The following is a 24,197-nucleotide window of genomic DNA, read 5'->3' on the forward strand; positions in this document are numbered from 1 at the left end:
ACTTATCATGTATGTATATTAGTAAGTACTAGGTAGGTAGGTAAGTAGGTATAGGTAGGTAGGTAGGTTCAAAGCAGGCAGGCAGGTAGGTAGGTGAGTAGGTATGTCAGTAGGTACTTAGAAACATGTGTCCATGCAGTCCTATTTACTTTCTATGCTTATTTATTTTGGATTCTATATGTCAATGTTATTTATTGATGTTATTTATTGATAAAATTGATACATAGTCTTCTTCGTCAAGTGATAACAGCTTGACAACTCATACAGCAAAATATGAAAACTTCGTTGCCTTAAAATGTCATCATTGTTGCAATTGGCGGTTCCTGTGCTTAAGTGATCAGGCGTTTGAATGTCTCAAATTGTCTTTGAGTATCATAAATGTAACCGCTTCCCTTTCAGTGTGGCAATCGTGACGCAACTGTAGATGTAGATGGGGTTTCATACCTCCCTAGAATAGTAGAAATTATATGCTCCGAATTGAAGTGAGCGCTCAAGGTATTAGATGGAAACAAACCATCGCACATTGCATTGTGGTCTATACAAATGCAGTACTTCAATTTAAATCTACTTTGACTTTTAATTAAAGAATTAATCTATTCACTATGTAAAGTTTAATGTCATGGTCAATTTCAATGGCGATTAACAGGCTCTTCTTCAGCTGCCAATGTTAATTGGTGTGTGTGTGTATTTTGTTTTGTATTTTTTTTTTGAGATCTTATATCGATTGTCATCTACTGTTACTCTTTTTATTGAAGGCACTGAAAGATGCTGTCGTTGGCTAAGCTGACGAAGTTAATACGTGACATGTAACGATACTGGACTAAAAAATCTTAGCAATGTCACCCATCATTGAGTTTCTTTGACTTTTTGTTCCGTATGTGCGGTAGTTTTCGAATCTGTTGCATATTTTTTTCAAATCCAGTCAATGGTCGCTGTTATATAGGCGTGTTACGATTAATGCTGCTCTAGTTGTTGTTTGATCACGTCCTATAAACGCATGACAGGCATTAGGAATTGATAAGCCTTCAAAGGTTGATTGAGCAAATGGAGATAAGACAATACAAGAAATTAATTCCCTTTTTGCTAATATTTAACACCTCTTAAAACCTAACTCCCCGTGCTTAAACATTTATCTTATTTCATTTCTGTGCTCATGAAAGATGAAAATGTTCACAAAGGCATGTGCTGGAACAACCTACTCCTGGAATTTGTGAATTAGATACGTAAATTAGTGCGTCTGGGAAATGCATTATTGGATGTTGCAAAGACGCACCTTTGTTTCTTATACTAAATTATGACTAGAGTGTGAATTCCCATGACGTATCCACAATGCATTATCAATCATGATCAGTCAGACGTTACCTTGTCACGCTCTTCAGGGACTTGTTATAGATCTTTAGTCTTCACAATAGGAAAGTTCTGTGGTTGCCATGACGTCCCTTGACGTCATCAAATTGTACCTTCACCTGCACTCCGACCAAACAACAAGGCTGAGAGACCTGTTAGTCACGAAGAAGGCAGCTTTCCGTTCACAGGATGAGCTTTACTTCACCGAAATGCCGCTTCATGAAGTTCCTGCTTATCGCAGGCGGCTTTCTTTTATTATATGACACTGTCACAGTTAATGGCTCGGACACAGGTATGTTACCTAATTTCCAAAATTTCCAACCAACTACGATTTTTGGGTAAGTGTTGACACTTAAACTATAATCTATCGTGTGACAATGGGATGTTTCAATACGAACCTATTATATATATCGTCTTCTATCGTTTTTTTGGACCTGGTATTTTATATATCAACCTTGAATGGTACTGACTATTGAACTTGTTTTGATGCCACCTTACAAAATAAATGTTTAAATTATCGCTACTATAATACTTAAGGTTGTTTTACATATACTCACACCAGTACGTAATCTTCTTTGCGAAATTTAGTCCGAATTACGAGCCAAGTCGAAATGGTTGACATTTTTGTCTCCCCTTCTACCACAGAAAAAATGGGATCGTTTCAATTCGAATTCTTAAATTACCACCGAAAATCTTTAAGGATGTTGTGCACGTATTGTATTTCAAAATGCAATAAAACGCACAAAAAGCTTGCATTCTAAAGAAAATGTATCATTGAGACACAAATAATATAATGCTATACCGTTCCCAAAACTATTTGGTTGACAAGTACTGACGAGTCAGCAAAGTCATTATCGAGGCGATTCTTGGAAGTAATTTGTAAAATTGATACATGTTTTGAGTAAGAAACACAATTTATCAGAGCACCGTGGGCAGGAGTGCACGAGAAAAGGAAAATATTATCAGTTATCCAGATGCCATGGTTGAACAGTTGTTACTTTTCCCGAAACCCGGAATTCCAAGATTCAGAAAGTTTTGCAGGTCATGATTTTTCATCAATCTTGCTGTAGTCTTTTGCTGTTCGACATATTTTGGTGTGGCTGTGGATGAAATTACGCAATCTCCCACGGGGATATTAGGCGATTTTCAACTACTTGGTCCACTTGGAAATATCTTTTGATGTTTGATTTTTCAAGAATTACTTCAGACAATTGAGGGACATCTTCGGATTCATTTACTTTAAAGTACTACTCTTTCGTCGGCCTGATTAAAACCTTGTTATAGTGAAATACCTACATACCTGGTATGTAGTAATATATCATTAAATTCTTCGTTGGAATTCAAATAACGGTCATTTTTCTCTCCCTCAGTATTACCATGGTAGAGTCTGTGATGCCTAAACCCGTATGATACATACCTTTCTTCAAAGATTTGTGAATGAAAGTACACGTTAAATATTCTGTCGATAAAACTTCTCATTCTAGGCATAAAGTACACCCTTTTTACGGATTATCGATACGCATGCAAAGATAGCGACAACATTAGATGACATGGTCAAATGAATGTTGAAATGAAAAGGTCTGGGTTTGTTTTTAATTCACGAATCTCATCTTCCGAACCGGCTTATGCAAGTATTAAAGTGTCAATCGTATAATCTGTGTATCAGAGTTATTGTAAAATAAAACTCAGAATTGAAGACTTTACATCGGTCGGTACACCCATATCCTCGAGTCTTAAATATAGTGGCTACACAAGTTCACAGTTTACTTATAGAAAGGTTATGGTGCTGATACACCGACAAATTTAAATATGTAGAGATACAATTCTACTCCAGCTTACTTTACCACCGTTATAGCGTCGACCATCCGGACGCAACACAAGGTGCACTATAAATATTACAAGTGTTGTAACTCTCGCAATCTTCACTGGAGAGTTTTTACCGGAGGATAGCTCCAACTTGTTTGTTGCGAACAGTAGTCGTACGTAGTAGTCCGGTCCTCATCTGGCATCAGAGTACCACTGGTCCGTATACTTTGAAGATGCACATGCTGATAGATGGCTTTATTCACAAACAAAACACACGCTCCCAATAGTCTCTCAAAGAGTGAATTTCATTTCACATTTATTACAATTCAAGTTTACATTCTTACGTTATCTACATTTACTTTAAACGTAAGATCCATTATATTCTAATGACACCTCATCGTAATGATGTGTAAGTTCTGCAAAACTATATAATTACTGCCTGTACTTTTATCACCACCGGGAGATGTAAGGTTGAAACAAAGTGCAGCTTAACCAAAGAAACAGGCTGAGCGTGACGAATCGCACTACGCAGTGTCGTACTAGGCAGTGACACTCCCTCACTTTGAAAAGCCAGTGTCCAGTGGAATCGTCAACAACTTGAACCACAAAGTAAGCGTGGTTCTTTTTAACAATGGCGCGTACATTATTATCATCACAGAGATTTTACTAATTACAGCGAAAATCGAAAATAATTACAAATTTTAGGTCTACTTGAAAACGTCATCATTCACCTCCTCTACCGGATTGAATATAACTCTAACTTTAAACTCAATGAAAATTTATTTCAACATTGGATATTTTGTTGGTGCGCAGAAGTCTTCTGGAGTGAATTTCGACAAGTAGGTATACCCTTTTCCCAAGGGTAAATAGTGTATCGTAACTGTATACTAGGACGAGCTACAGACACTTAATGAAAGTCATTTAAAGTAATATATGAGGAACGGAGCCACGCTTTTCAAAGACAACCTACATCTAGTAAAACCATTTAGATGTCTATAAGAAGTAGAGTTGCCGTTAAAGGGAGAAGTTTGCCCCGGCCGCGACAGTGCGTCTAGGGCCATACAACGTGTATGTTGCTATGCATAACACACTCCACACTTCTTTGTGCATATCAACATATTCCAAATGGCAACTGTACTGAAACTGGTGGCCGAAGCAACTTCACATAAACGAAGGGCGCAACCAAGGCTTATTTGGCAACGTATTTTAGCGATTGGAAAGCAGGCAAACCAGTAAGCTATGAAAATGCATCAAATGCTGAATTTGCTACACATTTGGTAAATCTTTTTAAGGGAGTCATTATTATTTAATGCCCGGGGGTCGGAAGAGTTGGGGGTCACTTCAAAACCGGTGAACAGGTAGGTGCACTTACTAAAATTGATAAACAAAACAAACGGCTGTATTTAAAAATATTATATGTGGTAGCTGTTCTAAGCATCATCAATGAGCCTTATTTAAACATCAAATTTTCAAATGCTTTCTGTATCAGGAGAAGGGGGCTCCCTCCTGTCCCTCCCCGTTGGTTCACGGTTTTACATGGACATGAAACGAGAATACAGGTTTTCTATAAATGCAGCGACTGCAAACACTGCATCTGGCTTCAAACTGCCCCTGTGTTTTCTGGCAGAAATGTGCTAGCGTTCACCTTGCCTGCGATTGAACAAACCTTCTATATTTCATTTATCGGCATTCTTGCTCGTTTAATCGTCCAAAATTGCTCAATTCTTTATCACTTACACTACTGTATCGTAGTCAAATGGTAAGGCATCAATGAGTCTTTCTGATTGGCAAGGAATCACGCAGCTGTGGCAAAATGGCAATGTACCAGAGCTCAATGGGTCCCTCAACAAGCGTAAATGTCGAGAGGTATAGCATTGAGACTGCAAAAAATCTGCGTTACGGCAAATTAAATAAATAAATAAATAAATACAGTGACACATTTGAAAGAGCAAAGTGAACATGTAGGGGTTTTTCCACTAGAAAAGTACTTTCAGTCGTTTGAAATTTGCATGGAGTGAAAGCAATCGATGCAGTTCATTGAATAAATTGTGCCTTTTTTTGGGGAGAAAACAGCTTCCGAACTTCGCGATACGTTTATCGCACCTATTCTACCTCGCACCGACATCGTTACTTTTTCGCCGCTGTCACTTTCTGTGCCAAAGCGTGGCATAGCGTACCCCAATATCCCTCTCGCAAAAAGAGAGTCGTCAAATATTTGATTCTCCTACCCCCACCCGAACCCCGCCACACACACAGACACATACTATGTGGTGCTAAGGTTACACGTTTCGCATTGTTCGGCAATCTCGTGTGTAAACGCCTCCTCGTCTCGTCACAATAGAACGCTGGACACGTTGAAAAGGCATGGCATGCGTATGATGCAAGAAGTAGTAACGGAGATGAAGTAAATATTATTAGTAAGACGTTTCAGTGTTATTATAGAAATATATTATCAATGAACCCCGAAAAACCGACAAAACTTACAAAACTTTCCCATGGGAACGACAACGGGGCCCCAGAACCTGTCAGTGGGTAGTGCGCGCTGCAAAAATTTTGCAAATCCGGAGATTTTTTTTTAAAAGCGTCTAAACTTCGCCCACAAATGCTCCATTTTATGTTGTGGTTGATTATGATCTCTGTACAAATCACAGTTTTCATTTTAGCCTTAAAGTTACTGTGTCTACTATATTATTCATATTCACGGGCGTGAAAACAAACCATTACTGTGTATTTGTGGGCAGTCACGTGGTTCACCTCGACCAATTAAAACGCAATGGACAGGGCATGGTAATATAATGTAATATAATGGATCGCGACTTAATATTGATAATGCTTCTGTTGAAAATGGATCGAGGTAAGGGTTGATATCTATTTGCACACTAGCCCATGAACAGTTTTGTTTTACCGATTACAAATTTATATGGTTTTCTGATCACTTCAAAGTGACTTTTTTATACTATCAATTTTTACTACTCAACTACGCCACTGTGTTGTAATATCCATCGAAAAATCGTCACCAACTTTGAAATGTACTCTGCGTCTAAAGCTCTGTTCTTTCTCGCTGGTCCCACTTTCCGTAACATATCTTGCCTAAGGCAGGTTCACTGTTCTGTCTTAAACAATCATACAAATTGTATACAATTCATACAAAGTCTTTGACTTGCGTTTCAATCATTAAATATTACTTTAAAACCCCGTGGCTTTCAACATGGTAATTATTTTACAAAAAACACGATTGGAACTAATTTTGGATCGTTGGATCTTCATATTTTTCAAATTTCTCAAAAGTGTTATGTGCCATAAAGCTGAATATTGCAATATTACAAATTACTCATAAAAACAAGTGTGTAACTTGAAGCTCCATAAGCTGTATCCTTTGGCTATTTTTCAGAACTTTTGTTTTGTGGTTTCCTTGCAATTTCTGCATTGAATCCCTAAACTGTAATTTAATGCCAAGTATTTAGCATATCAACACAACTATATGAGTATAATCCCCATTGTTATTATTGAAAATTGTATTCACGTCCGGACTGGAGTTCATTTGTAAACAATAAACAATGATCACTACACACATACAAGCTATGTTGACAAAAAGAATACTCGAAATTTCACGATGACAAACTGATTAGGGTCAGACACGGTAGTTGATATACAGAAACAGAAAACTGAAAAACTTAACACAAGTTATAGCTTATGTCCCTTTATAAAGAAGATCAGAAGAGCTTGAATGTGCGGGTAAAAACGACCTTACTTCACCATCCAATTATCACAAATTAGTTCCAATTATGTTGAAACTACCGTTGCATATGATAAATTAGCAGTCTTTTATTATGAGATCGTTTTAAAACCGACCAATCTGTCACTATCACTCATAACCTGCCATGACAAACTTCTGTTTGTTCAACAATAAGTTTCTGTTTTCATTGAAGTTTCATTAATTGCCAATGAAGTCATGCCATAGAAATATAGCAAATTAATCAACACATTGAAAACCAGCTTCACAGAGTAATTGTATTTCTATTGAGGTAGAATGTCATACAAATATTAGAAGAAACGAGTAAATATTCGAGGTAATTTAAACTCTTATTTACGAGGAAAAGCATATCCTCAAGTATTATTGTATGCCGGATTAGTTTGTAGTTTGATTATTTTATCACCGGTATATGGTGATATGGATATAAAATGGCCAGTTTCAATTATTTGTTCAGTAGTTTTGATGGTTATGACATGCAATAAAATTAATTTAATCGACTACGTCTTTGCATCAAGTCTTCACACATCCTACAAATAAAAAAGGTGTCAAGACCAGCAAATAGCCAAATATGATATGTTTTTTCTAAATTGCTTTCTATATCCTCAAACCCTCCAAAGCGACGGACCATTAGACCTTGGGAGGGGGTAGTTAAAAACAGAAAAAAAATTCAAAGCAAAAGTTAAGGAAAAAAATTTCGGACTAGTTCGCAAAATACAAAAAAATACAACCAGAACGCAAATTTGTGAAAAAATATGCAAAATTCTTTAAAATCCTGAATTTTTTTGAGACTTACCAACAGGAAGCAGCTATCTGGAAGTTGCGGTCATCTCATATTTTCATGAATTTTGATTCCAAATCACTTGAAAATTATAAAATTATAAAGTCAGTTTTCTATTAGTTGTCTACGTACAATATTTTGAATGATAGAATGTTTTATTCCATATAACAAACACTTCTAAAACATTTACCTTTCAATTGTAGTGTTTAGCTTCGCTACACTTTGCAACACTTGTTCTCACTTGCATACATCTTTGCACCTCGTAAATTTGCTTTATATGTAATGTTATGATTGATATATACGTAAATCGACAGAAGAAGATATCGAATTCAATGTACCACTCGTCTTTAGTGTTCAAATTCCCGAATTGCAAATTGAAAGAATGGTATTTGAAATTTACCCGTAGTTATACACTCAATGCAAGGAGACGACATGCAACACTTACTCGAAAGGCCTCGGCAACCGGAAACGAATACCTTTAGAGTTTCAGATATCTTAATTGCGTATAGCGACTGATCAGTGAATTCTTCGTTGAAATCAAAATAATGATTTTTTTCTCCCTCAGTATGTCATGATAGAGTCTGTAACACCTAAACCCGTATATGATACATACTTTTCTTCACATGTTTTCATTTGAATGCACTCTCAACGTTAAATTTTCTATCTATAAAACCTCTCATCATAGGCAAAAAGTACCCTCTATGAGGACTATCGATACAATCCAAAGATGACGAAAACATCAGATGGCAAATTCAAATGAATGTTTAAATGGAAAGGTCATTGTTTTGACATATAGCCACGAATCTCATCTCCCGAACCGGCTTATGCAAGTACTAAAGCGTAAATCGTATAATCTGTATATCAGAGTTTGGTAAACTATGAATCAGAACTGAGGACTTTACATCGGTTGGAACGCCCATATCCTCGAAACTTATAGTGGCTATACATGTTCAAAGTTTACTTATAGAAAGGTTATCGCGCTGTTATATCTACAACATTAGATGTGTAGAGTTTAAATTTATATTTACTTTACACCAACTGCCAATATATACTTACGCGTCTTCTTCTAGCTTACACTTTACCACCGTTATACCGTAGACCTCTTGACAAAACACAAGTTACACTCTATATGTTACAAGTGTCGTAACTCTCGCAATCTTCACTGGAGAGTCTTTACCGGGGGATAGCTCCAACTTGTTTGTTGCGAACAGTAGTCGTACGTAGTAGTCCGGTCCTCATCTGGCATCGGAGGTACCACTGGACCGTATACTTTGAAGATGCACATGCTGATAGATGGCTTTATTCACAAACAAAACACACGCTCCCAACAGTCTCTCAAAGAGTGAATTTCATTTAACATTTATTACAATTCAAGTTTACATTCTTACGTTATCTACATTCACTTTTCAGGTAAGATCTATTGTATTCTAATGACACCTTATCTTAATGATGTGTTTATTCTCCAAACCTATATAATTACTGCCTTTACTTTTATCACCGTCCACCGGGAAATGTAAGGTTGAAACAAAGTGCAGCTTAACCAAAGAAAAAGGCTGAGCGTGACGAATCGCACTACGCAATGTCGTACTAGGCAGTGACACCCCTTCACTTTGGAAAAGCTAGTGTCCAGTGGAAAATAAACGTATTGTCAACAACTTGAAGAACAAAGTGAGCTTGGATTTTTTTAACAATGGCGCGTACATTATTCTTATGATCGCAGAGATTTTACTAATTACAGCGAAAATTGAAAATAAGGATAAATTTTAGGTTGACTTGAAAACGTCAGCGTTCACCTCCTCTACGATATTGATATTTCTAAATCTAACTTTAAGGTGCACTGAACGTTTATTTCAACATGTTTAAATTCCTCTGGAGAGAATTTCGACAAGTAGTTATATGCCCCTAATGCCCAGGGTAAATTGTCCTACATTCTGTTAATTATGTAGCATCCATTGTTTCCTTCAAGGCCGTACCAATAAAAATGTAACATGTTTAATAGAGTTTGTCGTTATTTCGAGAACATGTTCTTTTTTCCGTTGTGCCCAATGCGTACCTTTAAACCCTGAGGATCTCGTGTCGAATATCAACGTATTTAAACTAATGCCATGCGGACTTCTAATAATAGTTTTATGGCGGTCTGCACGCTTCTTTACAACGAATATTGCGAATATTGCAAAGTTAGCTATAATTGCAGCCGGATTCCAGTCTCATCTGTCCCATGTAACGTGGTTTCAGTACCGAAAACATGATTAAAACATCGAAACGTAGTTGTCTGAGTGAAAATGTCATAAATGTTCTGATTGTGATAACATGGGAGGCCCGAGTCTTGGCGAATTTGACTTCAGAGCAGCAATACGTTCAGTAAAGACATTGTCGGAAGGAGTAGACAGAAAAAGGAACGACTCCGCCGACAGAGAATAGAACAGAACAGTATCAAAGATTGTAAAACTCATCAGAGAAAAAAAACACATTTTCACTGCTGATGTTTAATGAACAGTTTATTCATTTACGTTTCAACTAGTTTTCGATATCGTATATACAGCTCTTCTATATGTACTTACACGTAGTTGTACGCATTTTTTATACATTTTACGCAAATGTAAAAACCATTTGCGTACAGCGTTACGCAGGTTTAAAAATGGTAACGGAAGCTCTGCATCTGTTACTTTGTTCAACAATAATTTCCTGTCTTCATTGAAGTTACATAAATTGCCAATAAAGTCATGATGTACAATTGTGGTAAATCAATCAACACGATGAAAGCCAGCTTCACAAATTAATTGCATTTTTATTGAAGTAGAATGTCATACAAATAGTAGAAGAAACGAGTAAATATTGGAGGAAATTTAAACTCATATTTTCGTGGAAAATGAAATCCTCAAATATTAATGTATGATGGCTTAATTTGTGGTTTAATCATTTTATCACGGGTATGTGGTGATAACCGGAATTGAAAGTAGACTGAGTTCAATCATTTGTATTGTAGTTTTGATGGTTATGACAGCCAATAAAATTAATCAAACCGGCTACGTCTTGATGTCAAGTCCTCACACATCTTACACATAAAATGGTGTCAAGACCAGCAAATAGCCAAATACGCTGACTGTTTATTTTCCAAATTACTTACGATCTCCTCAAAATCTCCTAAGAGTAATTAAAATGAATACTGTCTTTGACGTTTACATCAAGATTTCCGTAAAATGTGATCGCTAATACAACCACATTATATTCAGAATCACTCATTTCAGTCATACTTTTATGGGCTAACAAAGTTTTGCTCGACTTACAAACGTTTTCAATCTAAATGGAATATGAGAAGGTAAGGCTGTTGGGCAATTCTCTTGCATTGTTGTTTAAATGTTAGGGCATGCATGACTGTAACTCTGGCCCGAGGCAAATAAATTCTGGTTCGGACCAGAAGACATGTCTTGGGAGATAGTCCGATCACAGACAAATAGAAGAAACAGACTAGCAACGCGGCATGGCTTTTGTTCCATGGTCGTTTCGGTAGACTATGGCCTTTCATATTAAAATGAGCTTCACAGGTATTAGTTTTTTTTGAGACCCTTGTTCGTGGTTGATAATTGCACGAGATTATGCAAAAAGTACGACGAGATGGCATCGTGCTGCCAGTCGCGTAGCAACCATACTTACTTTGTGAGCTCTCAGGGCAGAAACACTGCTTCACGCCAATCAAAACATAACACGCCCGCAGTTTCATAAACACGTCCTTCAATGACCAACTTTTAATAGACGATATGACTGACCGTAAACCATTGAGTAAAACCAGACAGTATCGATAGAAGATTTTAAATTTGGTTGAAACACACTCATTATATATTCATAAAAATGTGAGAGGAATTTTTAAAATGGTAAAACTCACTTTCCCCGAAGCTCAAAACTTTCCTGTTTTCGCCAGCATGCCGATTCCACTCAGCACCACATGACAACAATAACACAAACTTTGCCGACATACTTTCGCTTAAAAATTGGCGAGAATCCGGAAACTACCGAAGGGTGCATGGTCGGCACTCTTCGGAAAAGCGAGGCGAGAGCTACCTGAGGCGAGGCGAACATGGATGACTTACGTAACCGCTTCACGCCTTGAACAATACCCGTTGCCAGTCTGTTTCTATTTGTCTGTGGTCCGATGAACCAGTACTATATTTTCAATGGGATTTACGTGGTTTCGAATCCAATATGGCCGCCATGAGAAAAGACTTGCACTGTAGAAATTAATGTATTTTAAAACTTCATTTTCCTGATGATTTCGACTTTCTCGGTACTGTTGATTTATATAACGTTTCTATATTCTAAGAAATCATTTGTTTAAGCATTGCATATTGTGCACTACTTCCCCCCAGGGAGGCACTACCGGGGCTTATTGCGCACAATGATGGATGGTCACGGCACCTGAAATATGAGGGAGTATACTCAGTTAACTCAAAAGCCAACGTATAGTCAATAGCTTATAAGCTTTGAAAATAGATAACCAATAGTATAAGTTCTTATCGTGTTCTGCAGACATGATGTCATTGTTCAGAAGTCGATGAATTAAAGACATCAAGTTTTTTGCTTGACTGATTCTCCTCGCAAAAAAGGTATTTTTAAAAGGAATAAATTTCTGAGGAATATTTTCGCGTATTGGCTACCGTAAGTTTTGATCGATTAGGTCATGTTTTGCTTTTGATTAACAATCGAGGTGAAAAGACTTGGCCGGGTTGGAGCACAGGGTATTGCTAATTACTAATTACAAAACTTCATAAAATATGCAAATGAGCTATTTATTAACTTGGCACTGCCCAATGCTTCTAAGTACAATTAGATATCTATCAGATCAATATTTGTTGCATGTATCATCAAATTTGGTGCAGGAATTTCAGAGTTATGTCACTAATTACAAAGTTCATTAAATATGAAAATGAGCAGATAATTGACATGACACTCACAGTATCATCATAATGTTCTGAAATTGTCATCTGTGAAAAGTTTTATGAAATTTTGTGTAGTATTTCTTGATACATGTCGACATTGTCATTACTGTCTCCATAGGGAAAGCATTATATAAAAAATGATATGTCATAACTTCATTAATAAGCAAGCCACACTAACCAAAATCTAATCAGTTCTTGCAATAAGTATAGAGTACCTGTCTACTAAATCTGACTTTAATCCGCTCAGGCATTTTTTAGTTATCGTGTAGACACACACACTAAAACACACACGCGCAGACAGACATCGCTATGACATTAGCTCACGTGTGATCACATGAGCTAAAAATGCTCGGTCTCGGGTCCTGAATTTCCGACGTTCGATCGCTCATATGTCCGTTTTCTGCATTTGCGGTTTAAAATGACGATAATACCCAGATAAGACTACAAAGACACACAAGTTGATATAATATAATAGCAATAATCCCCGTCGCCGTCGGGAATACACGAGAATTTAGTACAACTCGCGATATCTAGCACAAGCTGACAGGTGAGTGCTATATGACGTGAATTCGACCAAAGTGTCGTGTATGCCCTCCTGTTACATATGAGGTGCGGATGCCTATTACTTTGCCCTCACTATCTATGAATAGTATTTCTGAGAAAACTGTCCATATCTGTTAATTACTATTCCCTCCCTATCCCCGCTCATTAATGCATTCTACCGATAACCAACGCGGGGGCTTATCACTCTGACAAAATAACTCGTTAGTAGCTCATAAACGTATGAGACGGGTCCACCGAGACGCATTCAAATAAATTTTAAACTCGTATAACTTGCCCCGAAATGGCTAGTATCATTTTCCCCATTGTAAACGATTCTATTTATATGCAAATACACGTATTGGAGTCACCCTTGCACATCTTTCGGAGCAATTTTACATAACCTTGGCAAAGAAATTAATGAGGCCAAATTAAAGGACGGCAAAGATGAAGGCGCAAAGTCTGTGTGTAGTCAGACTGTAACTGACACAGTTCTCGATAAGCTACGGTGTTCCGAGCTGCCCTTTTCAGGAACCCATCATTGATATATCTCATTTCTTAGATGTGATTGTCGAGATGAAAATGTGGATTCGCATGTAGAATATGATCGTTTTGGGGATTTTGTTAATATCAGATGCGGTATACGGACAATTCGGTTACAGCTTTTACCTATAGTGTGTTATACAGCAAATTATATAGACCTTAGCCCATAACGTTCGGATCATTCTCAAATGATGATATCATAAATAAATAATTTCCGTATACGTACGGTATGCCGTTGAGCTCTCTGTAGACGCCGCATTTTAGAATGTGAGAGTTCGTTTATTTAATAAAGCCTTAGTGTTGTGAGATGCCGGGAAAGGTTGCAATAGGGCTTGCCAGGCAGAAACCTCAAATTACAGGCAAGCCAAGGAAAAGCGCATTTTTCACAAATTAAGTATAAATTAAGGTACAGAAAGAGCTTTGTCCCAACAGCCATTAAGAGACTCAATCTCTGAAGTGTATTTTTTTTCCGTGAGTTTTCTGACTTAGTTTGTGTGTTGTTTTGTTTTTGTTTTTTATGTCTGTCAGGTCGTTATTTTTATCCTCTGAGTTGTAAGGTGATTATCCTTTTTAGGACAATAAAGTATAATAATAATAATAATAATAATAACAACAAAACATGACCGGAGGTCATGAAAGTCAGAGGGATGTGCTACCTGCCGTAATCAATAGGATTGATAAAATTTTTTCTAAATTTAACTCACAGTTTCCGCCTTTGCCTGCAGAGTATTATTTCCTTCGCGAAGTCCGTAAACTGAGTGATCTCGTTCGGCGCTTTAAATAAAATTCTTTGTTTGCCGTCCGCGTGCTGGTAGGTTTTCAGAGAAAATTAAGAAAACTAACACAATGTTAACACTATTACAAATATTATTTTTAAAAAAGAAAACAAATTAAAGTTGAGCTAATGTCAATACACTTGTGTTTTTTGTCTTCCTTTGTTTTTTTTCATGGCTGGTTGGTAGGTTTTTCAAAATCCCAAGGACAGCAAACAAAGAATTTTCTTTAAATGGCCTTTATGGTTTGAAACACCAATGATATATAAGCTATAAACATGGTAGTGCCCGACGACACAAAATGACATGTTAATATTTTCATAAACGTCTTAATGATATCTTTAGAAATGATGGCACACAAAAGAACATGCGAAGTAATAGAGATTTCCATCCGGTCATTGACCACAGAGGGATGATCTTGAGTAACGTACTGTGTGAAAGTTCATCGAGTAATCATTTCCCCATACACTGTCTTTTTAAGTTTTCTCGCATTGAGTGCGTGCCACAATGACATCATTAACGTACGAACAGTAGAAACAAGAAGTTGCATTTTCTATTCTAACTGACACTAGGCAATTCTTCTGTTCTCATCACAAAGCAAGCCGTCCCAAACGACCAATTGAAGCGTGAAAACGCGTAACTAGGCAACTGCCTTCCTCTAGCGACAGTAAATAGTTGAAAAATGCGACCATTCATATCATAATTTATATTGTACGTCAGTGTATACCGTGAAACGTGCCTTTGACGAGTAATACCCTTACATTGTAATATACCCGGGGGAACGGTTAGTAGAAAATGGTAACAACAAAGACATAGTCAACATTACAGCTGAATATTGTAATTTCACTAAATGAGGAAACTCATCAATCATTATTACATTTCTTATCACATGAACTGGCCCGAATTCCCACCTGTGTGACGTAGAACAGGACGGATAAGAAATCCGAATTACCCCTGTTGTACGTCATCAACCGGAACTTTTTTCTTGCATGGTACCCTTCATGCGGGTCGCGACGTGAACATAGACCGATTTGTCGTGATCGATGCCATGTGCCATGCTCTAATGACACTTTTTCAAAAAAGGTGACCCGATAAATTCACACATGGAAACATAGAAGGCATGTCCAGCGAAATTTCGAGTCGCTAAAACTATAGCTGTTCCCGAGAATCGAATGGGGATACCGCCGATCCAGTCGAGTCGCCTCGTAAGGCTCAATGTGGACGTCGTACCTGGCGATCCCGGTTGGCGATAAACCTAAAATCTTCACCTCAACGGAAGTTCAACTGAATAAATGAGTACAGTATAATCTTCGGGAAAGCGACATACAGGCACAAGCATAAAGTCATTCGACTAACAACGATAAATTTCCTTCATCATACAAAAAATTCCGTAAAGTCTTGCTCGGAATCAAACCTGTAGCGGCGTAAGGTTGTAGCGCTAGCGAAGACATCAACTGTTGAGCTGTAGGCTATAAGCTTATGCATTGCAGCGCTGTGGAATCCGATGTACTTCGAAAGTTGACTCAGACAACACTCAAAACAGAGTTTCCGTCAAGTAAAATTAGGATGTATCTACGGGTGAGATATATTTCACTGCAAACATCAAAATCCTTAAGACGAAAACATTGACGACCGAGATCGGGATTAACGAGTTGACACCGGCATGGCAGAGACCGGTGACGGCAGCGTTGTGGGCGTAAACATGCAATGAGGTACACTCTGTGTGTCATCGAACGGAATCTTTCGCGCTCGCCACGGTCGTAAACTTGTGTGATATTTTGAAAAGCCACGGAATCTCTGAGAATGGGAATTACTGTTTCGATCGTGTCGTTGCATTTACTTCATCAATCTATTTGTAAATATTCTGAATAACTCTGAATACTATGGCTATCCGCCGCTAGCACGATTAAAGTTATGTCGACCGTACCGATGGCCGACTTGCCTTGGCATCGGTACAGCGCGAGACAATGATTGACAGGTTCACGTGACCGAATCCGTATGTCTGGTTGGTGGAGATACTATTTCATGTAGCAAATTTCAGCTTGATGGGATTTATGAATGAAAGTATCTCCTGGGTGACGGGCCGCTTTACTCTTTAAATGAAAGTAATCCGCGTAAGTAAAACACAAATCGCGACGAAATTCATGCAATTTGTTACGATAATTTTGATCCATCTACGTTAAAAGAAAAATAAGAAGACTGTTCATGTGATAAATATATAATCCCATGGTATTTTTCTCTGTTTGACGTCATCGTATACTCGTGTTTTTCGTGGAGCCGCACAACTTCTCGCCACGGCTCCGCGAAAAACACTCGTATACGATGACGTCAAACAGAGAAAAATACCATGGGATTATATATAAAAATCTTCTCGCTATGTACGGTTATCTATCTGTATTGCCACTTCGTCAGGGCCACCCAGACAGGGGCATATCGGATTCCTAAGATCGGGCAACTTGGTGGTCTATGCATAGCAGCCGTGTAATAAAATTTGTAAATATTAGTGCTGTTTGTTTTTAGTCTTGTGACATACAATACAAAAAATAAGTAGAAAAGGGACATTTTTTCATTTCAAAGACAGTCAATTAAAACATTTGAATATGAAAAATAGATGTATATTTTTTTTAATTGTCAAATTGACAAACGACAAATGAAAAAGGACAAACGAAATGCTTTTTTTAAAACATGTACAGAAAACAAGGGAAAGTCAAAAAAATTGAGAAAAACAAAAAGAAAGAAACTAAAAAATTAAGTTTCAATTTTCAGAGTGGTGAAATGATGATAGCTCGACTTCGCCAATACCAGAAGAAAAAAAGTAAAATGAAATTACATTCACATTAGCTAATATCTATACGGTAGAGGTAACAAACATTTCGACTTTATGGTCCCATCATACATCCAACTACGCTACACACCACTTTAAAAAAGTATTTTGTCTGCTTTGTCTACCAATGTCGGGAAGTTTTACCATGGAAACCGATCTTGAATAAGAGAGACTCTTTAACTTTCAAGCTCCACTAATATGATTTTGACAAATCCTATCAAAACTCACTGAGGGAGAAAGAGTTTGTGAAAACATCTTCGATATCAAAGGCACGTTTCATGGTATGCACTGATGTACAATATAAATTATATCATGAATGTTACCATTTTACAACTATTTACTGTCGCTAGAGGAAGGCAGTTGCCTAGTTACGCGTTTTCACGCTTCAATTGGTCGTTTGGGACGGCTTGCTTTGTGATGAGAACAGAAGAATTGCCTAGTGTCAGTTAGAATAGAAAATGCAACTTCTTGTTTCTACTGTTCGTACGTTAATGATGTCATTGTGGCACGCCTTTCATGTTCTGCACTCATTGCGAGAAAATCTAAAAAGACAGTTTATGGGGAAATGATTACTCGATGAATGTTCATATAGAACTCTATTCGCAATAATTCGAACTCCCTCTGTGGTCAATGACAGGTTGGAAGTCTCCCTTACTGCGCATGTCCTTTTGTGCACTACGGTCACAAGAGAATCTTCGTGTGACCCGTTGTTCATGTTTGTTTGTCTCACCAAATTTTAGTACACCATACTTGCAACATAAAACGAAAACAGTCATAAAAGACTACATCGTTACTTCAGTGTCTGGCGGGAACCACAACTAAATTGCCACCATTTCTTCTAAACGACAATGCAACATTGCAAAGTGTTGATGGCTCACAGGGTATAATATAAGTTGTCGTAGTAGATTGAAATTATTTATTAACAAGATATTGCCTTAAACCATAGTAATAGACTTGTTCGAGTCTGTTGATTACGTAAATTGAGTCTTTTCAGCAGGTTATGACGCAAGAATGACACTATGTTTGTGTGAAACGCTTCGAATGCGATGATCGCATTGCGATCAGAACTCCGCCGTCTCCGCAAGTTATCTTGCAGTGCATTTGTGTATGCGTGGAGTAAAGTTTCTTCCGGAATCACCAGGGCTACGTTCGAATATCTTCCTCGAGGCGCCCTTGGGCGGCGCGGGCGACCCAGTTTCTGTTCGATTATCGTGTGGCATTATTGTCGGAGTACCTCGGGGTAGATTTCACCGCCCCAGCTCGTCGAGTCGGAGAAGTGCGCGTGCGGGGTACTGCATAACAAATACGGCGGGCGACAAACAGACAACACTAGTGCTCAAGGAGAAAAGTCGCCCAATTCGTTGGTACAGTTAATCAAAACAGTTGACATGACATGGTGGAGTTGTTGAAAATAAACAGGCAAAAAATAGCTAATCTGTGGCGAAATCTTTGATTTCCGGGTGTATTGTTGTTGTCGTCTGTCATTTTGTTTCCCCGGTAACGTTCGATTTTCCCGCTTCCCCGGGGAGCCCCACCATAACATCATGACGTCACTTAGGGCTCCCCGAGGATCATAATCGAACGCAGCCCAACTGTCCCAAGTGACGCACAAACAAACACAAGCCTCTCTTTAAGAAAATGAGAAAAGAGCATGCTACCATTAGCTATGCATATAGTTCACTTCTCTGTTCATTAGCTGAGCAGGCGAAATTCTACGTAAACCCCAAAGTGTTCAACTCCCTGCACGTAAAATGGACGGTAAACAATAGTTCTTTCGAACAATCTTCGATTTCGTCAATTGGAAATGCTGTCGGTATTGTGGTAAAGATTTTTAGGAGCGTATCATTGTTGCTTCTTGTGCAGCCTTGTTACTTCGTGATCGGGTGCTCAAATGCGTGTGCATAAAAGGATTCCGGCTTTTGCCGAGGAATTTTCTCGCAGATTTGTATCTTCTTCCCCTCTTTGTACAGTCGACGGCTTTGGTCATGTCAGTTATTGTAATTTTTACCGCTGACGACGCAGACATTAGTTTTCTTCTACGGTGATACAGCCGAGGTTGTACTCATTTTCGTTAGCGTGATCGCATCGGACATTTTGCCGTAGTTGTCTTACTGACCAACATCATCAACAACAGCCGCGGGAGTTTGGGACACAAAGTCACTTCTTAAACATCCATAATTCAGATGCCTATGATGTCATTTTATGTCATCCCTGTAATCTTATTAATAATTTATAGCAACGCAAAGTCTGCAGGCTGAATCCAGCGATAACTGCGCTTCCTCGCGGTCAGACAAAATAGCCGCGATTTCTCTACTACATTGAATTTCACAAAATACATTCAAAAACTTATTTTTCATTCACAAACTTGGACCAAGTCACATAGAACTCGCCTCAAAATTGAAAGACTTAGCCTGTCACCGTGACTCTAAAGTTTTTCAAGAAACTTTAAACCATTCCCTTTGGAAATCAAGCATAGAAACACCAGGGGTCACCGTGAAAAAATACGAGAAACAAAATACCCAATTCAACATGATGAACGGACACCTATAGTCAATGGGGAAGAATGGAATTTCGATTTTCACAAAATTAAGCTGGTAAAATCCTTATGTGTTCCATGAGCTTCTGAATGAGCCCCGTATGGTATTTTAAGGTAAAAGTTTGAGATCCCGAATTTCTGTCCCCGAAGCGTACTAATATACCTTGATGTTGTCTCCTTCTATGCACGTCTGTGAATATGCAACTCGACTTTGTTGAGGAAGTAAATCAAAGTGTTTCAGCACATGCTAGTTCATAACTACAAAGTTCAGATTTCGGTGTTTGGGTATCAATTTCAGTTCTGACAATGTCTTCAGTGTTTCGTGTTCTTTCTTTCATGCTCTCACGAAACAATCAGGGTGACTTTATTTGACATGGTGGGAGCAACTGGGCGTTGGGAAAGCAGTATAGAAATACAACAGTTTATTCTTTACACCAAAACTTACCCGGCCTAGAACTGAGGTCACACGAGACAAGACGAGTGTGGCCGATACGTTCTGGCCGGCGTATGACATTAATGTTTATAGTAGAAGGTCCATTGGTATGCTGTTATGCAGACCAATGACGTCGACAGTGAGACGTTGGTTGGGATCTTTTAAAACCAGCTGTCTTGCTTCATAAAATATTCTCCGAACAACCGATATGTGCCATTATGATGATAACGTAAGTTACCTCCGGCAAATCCTGCCTTAAGTGTTTCCAATGTTGGTACGGAGTAGACTATGCTCTGGTCTCGCAGGAGTTTGCAGATTTCCTGTTTAAAAATTACCGTGGTCTCTTGAATAAACATGCGAAAGTAAACTAACCGATGTAACTCCGTCCTTTTAAATGCACCGTTTTCGCTTATTAATCGGCCTTGACGATCCCCTAAGAATGTTGCCCTTGTATTTGCAGTCGGTGCAGTGGACTTTGACGAGTAAGTTTCTCAGAGAATTTATTCTGCAAGTATAGAATGGACTATAAAATGTTGGTGAACTGTGAAGATATACGCAAATATAACATATGCAAAATTTCAGTACGTGTTGATTATCTCTTCCTATCTGGAAGAGGCTATGGGATTGTATAACTAGTTTAGCTTGCGTTCGTGCTTTAACTTAAATAATCCATCAACAATTCCGAGAAAAAAAGCAAAACAACTTGAAGGTGAAGTTTGATTTTTATGGCAAGAGATGTTTAAATTTTAAGAGCGATGAAATGATAGCTATGCAAAAGAGGAAAATACGCGGTAACCTAGACTTTCGCTCCGTCGAGGACAACGGGAAGGGAGTTAAAATGATTGAGAACTGGGACCTTTTCGTTATTTTATAAGGCAATCATTTTCCTTTATACTGTCGTAGTTCGCGTGCATCCTTTTAAGAGTATATAGCATTTTTGTTTCATAAAGGTTTGTAGTAATGAACAATCGTAAAAAAGTAATTGAATTTTCCATTCCTATTATTACTATAGGTGATTTTTGCGTTCCTTTGATAAAGTGTGGCACCATTGAAATGTAAAAAATAACAAGGCCACTGCCTTCGCCTATACAGCAGCATCTGGCTGTAAAATTAATAAGTATATTTGTATGACACTCCATTGTCTGCCAGAAAGAATGCCCGTACGTACATGTACTGAATATTGATAGACATGTGGTAACTCAAGCAGAAAGTCAGCAAGTCATACGAGTGGAATACCAAATACAACAAGAAGAAAAGGATTGCCGAACAGAAAATAGACGGATTCATATTTGTTACGACTTAAACTTCAGTTCTATAGTATTCGGTATGAAATAGGAACACTGAAGCTCGACAAAGGGTTTACTTCCCCACATCGCATTTCGTCCTCTCAATGTAATACTTTCGACTCGAATTTCTCTGAAACGTTTTTCTCTTTCAATGTTATAATTTCGCAAAATGAGGCGATTCACCATCTATTTTTAGAAGTCTTTCACTGTATACGGTAATTTCGTAATGTAAGCTTATACTCAGATGAAGGCACATTCTATGATGGCGCAACATTGGGCCTATATGTGTACGGCTGCCGCGGATCAGTAAATTTTCTTTTCTTTTCAATGCTTTCCTTGTTTCTTAGACTAAAATAAAGAAATTTAAAAAGTGGGAATTTAATTGAGATAAAAGAAGAAAACTGAGAAAAAAGAAAATTGTTCAGATTATTAACGAAAACACAAAGAGAACAGGTACCAAAATGAAATTAACATAAAAGACAACACCGAACCGTTTGACTCATCATTTTAGAAACAAAAGACAGATATAAAAAAGAAATCAAGAAAATGAAAGCGAAAACAAGTATCGTTTGGCTTTTTCCAGAAAAAAAATTAAATTTTATAGAGTGCTGGAATGGAAGCTCTAGTCCGCCATGCCAGGGGAAAAAGTAAAATGAAATTTAACTTGCAGTCTGGCTTATACGTATACCTGAGCGGCAGAGGCAACCAAAATTCCAACTTTTACGGTTCAATCATACAGCAAGCTCTGCTTCACTGTATGTTGTCTTCTGCTAATATCCAGCAGTGTTATCATGGAAACCGACCTTCAATATGGCACCCCTCAATTTTACTAAATTTTATCACTAGCAACTGATATTATTTCGAAAAATACTAACAATGTTTTGAGAGAAGTGGTTTGCCAATAAACCAAATTACACTATTAACGAGCAGTATGATGACAAGGTAACGTTCAAGACGCTGATGCATTTTATTGTCTCACCAATTTCAACAAATTTTAATTGTCACATACTTGAAAATGAAAACAGTTCGAAATGTTCAAATCTTTACTACAGTGTGTAAAAGGCATCTACCTCAGTCTTTAAAGTGTGAGATTGAAATTCATCAGTATTTAAATGAAAGCATCCATACATATTATTAAGTAATATGATAAGGACTTTATCATATTGTTGCATGAAGTCGAAAAGCAAAATTCGATTAAAGCAAAATCGCCCCGCATCCTCTAATGATAATTCAACAGTGCGTCGAGTTGATGTCTGAGAAGGTACAATATAAAAGTCATTATGTAGATTTCAACGCACCTAGTATTGTGCTTGTTTCTTTTAACAGTCTTTTTACAGTGTGACTAAGATTGAAACTGTACGTGATGAAAATAAGAAAATTCCAGGAAAGCATAGAAAAGTTTATAATTTGTATTGAAAAACTTAATCTAAAATACAGGTTACGAATGTTATGTATGTTAACTAAGGAATGCATGTGAGTGTCACACAGACTCATCGGTATGGACATAGAGAAACATAGAGTGATAGAGTGGCAACGGGTATTGTTTAAGGCGTGAAGCGGTTACGTATCCCATCCATGTTCGCCTCGCCTAAGGTTGCTCTCGCCTCTCTTTTCCGAAGAGTACCGACCATGAATCCTTCGGTAGTTTTCGGATTTTCGCCAATTGTTAAGCGAAAGTATGTTCGACAAAGTTTGTGTTGTTGTTGTCGTGTGGTGCTGAGCAGAATTGACGTTCTGGCGAAAACGGGAGTGTTTTGAGCTTCAGGAAAATGAGTTTTACCGTTTAAAAATTCATCTCATATTTTTATGAATATATAATGAGTGTGTTTGAACCAAATTTGAAAGTCTTTTATCGATACTGTCTGGTTTTACTCAATGGTTTACGGTCAGTCGTACCCTCTTTTACACGTGCGTCAAGGAAGGACATGTTTATGAAACTGCTGCCGTGTTATGTTTTGATTGGCGTGAAGCAGTGTTTCTGGCCTGAGAGCTCACAAAGTAACTATGGTTGCTACGCGACTGGCAGTACGATGCCATCTCGTCGTATTTTTCGCATAATCTCGTGTAATCATCAACCACAAACAAAGCCTCCAAAACGTTTAACACCTTTCGAGCTCATTTTAATATGAAAAGCCAATAGTCTACCGAGACGACCATGGAACAAAAGGCATGCAAGCGTTGCTACTCTTTCCATGTTACTCTGCGGCATGGAGTAGACGTGCTGTGGTCTCGCATTACACGTAGTCTGCAGATTTCACCCATAAGCGTTTGCAATATGTCATGCGAAGTTTAACTTAACCAATCGAATTAAGCTGAAAACTTCCTAGCTGTAGACGATTTTAGCTTTGGTATCGACTTAAGACATTGCCCTTACATTTTGCATCCACTTCTGTGGTGTGTGTACTTACAGAAATTTCTTATGGAATATATATTCTGCATGTATAGAGCAGACCTTCACAATTGGGTGGACTTTGCAAAGGTGCGCATCATGGGAAAATCACGTTTTACGTGAATTACACGTTAACGCACCGTACAAAATGATGGCAGAAGTTGTATGGCCATTTTCAACGAGTTGAGTTTATGGTCGTCGATTATCTTGAAGTATGAATAATCCGTCAATTGAACAAACGACGTGACGTCTCA

General features: G+C 37.9%; 1 protein-coding gene across 1 annotated transcript in view; it reads left to right on the forward strand.

Annotated features, from left to right (window-relative positions):
* Positions 1-1,489: 1,489 nt before the first annotated feature.
* Positions 1,490-24,197, forward strand: part of LOC139134220 (hyalin-like) — a 37,113-nt gene continuing 14,405 nt past the window's right edge. Inside the window, exon 1 of the mRNA XM_070701132.1 lies at positions 1,490-1,639. Within this exon, the coding sequence (XP_070557233.1) occupies positions 1,537-1,639 (103 nt within the window). The 5' untranslated portion in view covers positions 1,490-1,536. The remainder of the gene's footprint in view (positions 1,640-24,197) is intronic.

Source organism: Ptychodera flava, chromosome 6 (assembly GCF_041260155.1).
Source record: "Ptychodera flava strain L36383 chromosome 6, AS_Pfla_20210202, whole genome shotgun sequence".
NCBI lineage: Eukaryota > Metazoa > Hemichordata > Enteropneusta > Ptychoderidae > Ptychodera > Ptychodera flava.